The sequence below is a fragment of the Austrofundulus limnaeus genome, unplaced genomic scaffold, assembly GCF_001266775.1.
Source record: "Austrofundulus limnaeus strain Quisiro unplaced genomic scaffold, Austrofundulus_limnaeus-1.0 Scaffold1272, whole genome shotgun sequence".
Taxonomy (NCBI): domain Eukaryota; kingdom Metazoa; phylum Chordata; class Actinopteri; order Cyprinodontiformes; family Rivulidae; genus Austrofundulus; species Austrofundulus limnaeus.
The window spans coordinates 44,566-46,952 of NW_013953674.1; the positions used below are offsets into that span (position 1 = coordinate 44,566).

Consider the following 2,387-nt stretch of genomic DNA (forward strand, 5'->3'; position numbering starts at 1 on the left):
AGCTTTATAGAATGCTAACTTTCTGTGCAAAAAAAAGTCTCCTCCTCAACTGGATAAAGGAAAAAATCCCATCTAAAGTACAATGGCAAAAGGTCATCTTGAACTATATGTCTCTTGATTATCTAACATGCCGATTACATGATGAGGATGATGTTTTTGTGAAAACATGGGAACCCTTCTTGACTTACATTGGACTTAATATCTCTACAACCCTTATAAGAGCTTTTACGTTATGATATCATCCCTTTGTACTGGGGATGACTGTCCCAGCTGTCATTCATTTATAGAAAAGAGAGCTTTGTACCAGTTAGTACTGYCACTAACTACCTTATTCATGTTTAGTAACCATGACTGGATTGTGACTCCTGAGCAGGAAGATGAATATGTAAATGTTTAACTTCTGCTTGTTTTTGTTTAGTTTTGTCTGCTTTTTTTCTATTTTGTTTGTGTTCATAATCACTGCAAAAATCAATAAATATATATTTAAAACAAACAATGTAAAACCACATCCTGCTAACATTACACACTGATAACTGCTCTGCTCTGCAACAWGAACTGGATCATCCACCAAAACTTAACAAGTGAACAACCAAACCTAGTACTGATGGAGCTGCAGCTCTTCTGCACAGATTAGAAGGTCTAGAACCACTATAACCAGTCTGACACCACAGGTGAGGGTACTAACACTTACTGGTAAACACAGAGCTGTGCCTCTTTAACATGACACACCAGTACAGTTTACAGTACTGCGCAAGTTGTTCCAGTCACTCTGTCAATGTCACGCTGCGTTCTTCACTCAGTCAGGAACAGAAGCCCAACATGCTTGATGAGGCAGACCCTCACCCCCAACCTGGAGACACCYGTCCACTGCCTCACATGTGGAGGTGCTGATCTCCACCCCTCCAGTGAGAGCTGCAGATCACAGCATGATGACACCAACAGAACCACATCATCTGAACCGGACCCCCTCTGCTCCCTGACTGCACAGAGACATTGTCAGAAAACTTCTCAACACAATCTGGATTTACAACCATTCTGTCCACATGTGTGTGTATAATACTATAAATTGTGTGTAAAAGTATGAAGGTAATTCCACTTTTCCTGTGCAGGTACTCTGTAAAATTCCAGAAAAAAAAACATCTTCCTGCAAAAGAGCAGCAAAACATTTAAGTTTCAAGTATTCTGTGCTAAAGCACTACTACGACCTTTATAATCCTTTTTACAGTAAAAGAAAAACGGTCCAGGTAAAATGTTAGAGATCTGAAAGGATTTGAAGAGATAAAATAATCTGAACTCAGTTGTTGTTTCCAATGTTCAGGTTTAGTTTAACCAGATCTTTCAGATTGATGTATTTTCTCTCCACCTGCTTGAGTCCTAACCTGTCTGTGAGCACTGAGGGGGGTCCCCACTGAGACCAGGTCATCGTAGATGCTCCTAACAGGAGGAGCTCCACTCTTATCTTTAGGCGTGGGAACGAWGGGCTTCAGGGCAGAACCTCCTCCTGAAAAACAAGGTTTTAATAAACAAAACAAGCCACATTAAAACAGATCAAACAAGAACGTTGAGTGTTTTCATCCTGCTGACCTCGACTTGCACTTGTGCTCTCTGCAGTGGGTGTGGCCAGGCTGAAGGGGCGGGGCTGTGGGGTGGCAGGAGCAGGCAGGTCACCCATAAGGAACCCAGGCAGAAACTGAGCTCCAGATGTTGGTTTAGGAGAGGTGGGAGAGCCCAGAGTCATCGGTTCAGTAGCTCCTACACCACAGACACACAAAGCTTTAAATCAACACATTAACTGGTTTATCACAGGGCCTTATCATGTTATTGTTTGTTTTCAGTTTTTTACAGGGTCAAATGTTCATGAGACCAACATGAAGCTGTCACTGGGAAGATCATGGAGATCCATTTTTAAATTATTAGCTCAAAAAGCACAGTTCTTACTTGAGTCAGTTGTTTCAAAAATGTACATTTTTATATTTTTGAAAATGAAATACAGAAAAGTCCACTAAAATAAAAGTTTTAGCAGACTTACAGTCTCTGTATGTGAAAAATGAAAATACTACAAGTGAATTCTACATTTTTAAGACTTGGTAAAAACCCTGTAAACCTGGTGAAGATTAAACTAGTTCTGACAGAAGCCTAGATAAGGTCAGGATCTTTTTATTTATGTATCTGTTTTTTGCTTACAACCTTTTGACAAAAGATGTCGGTCAGGTCTTTTCACACTTTGATCATGATAATGAGATTATTATATGACCTATTTATATACTTTAAGGTGGCTGCTGCTTGGACACATTGGGCCTCATGTAAGAACATGTTGGTATTCTTCTCCTAAATTTCTCTTACTTTTGTTCGTACAAAGGGTTCGTACGAACATGTCACGTCAGATT

General features: G+C 40.0%; 1 protein-coding gene across 1 annotated transcript in view; it reads right to left on the reverse strand.

Moving 5' to 3' along the window:
* nup35 (nucleoporin 35) overlaps positions 1–2,387 on the reverse strand; it is an 11,873-nt gene that overhangs the window by 8,527 nt on the left and 959 nt on the right. The window contains exons 2-3 of the mRNA XM_014031573.1: positions 1,585–1,752; positions 1,380–1,501 (exon numbers count right to left, since the gene is read on the reverse strand). Coding sequence (XP_013887027.1) covers positions 1,380–1,501; positions 1,585–1,752 — 290 coding nt within the window. The remainder of the gene's footprint in view (positions 1–1,379; positions 1,502–1,584; positions 1,753–2,387) is intronic.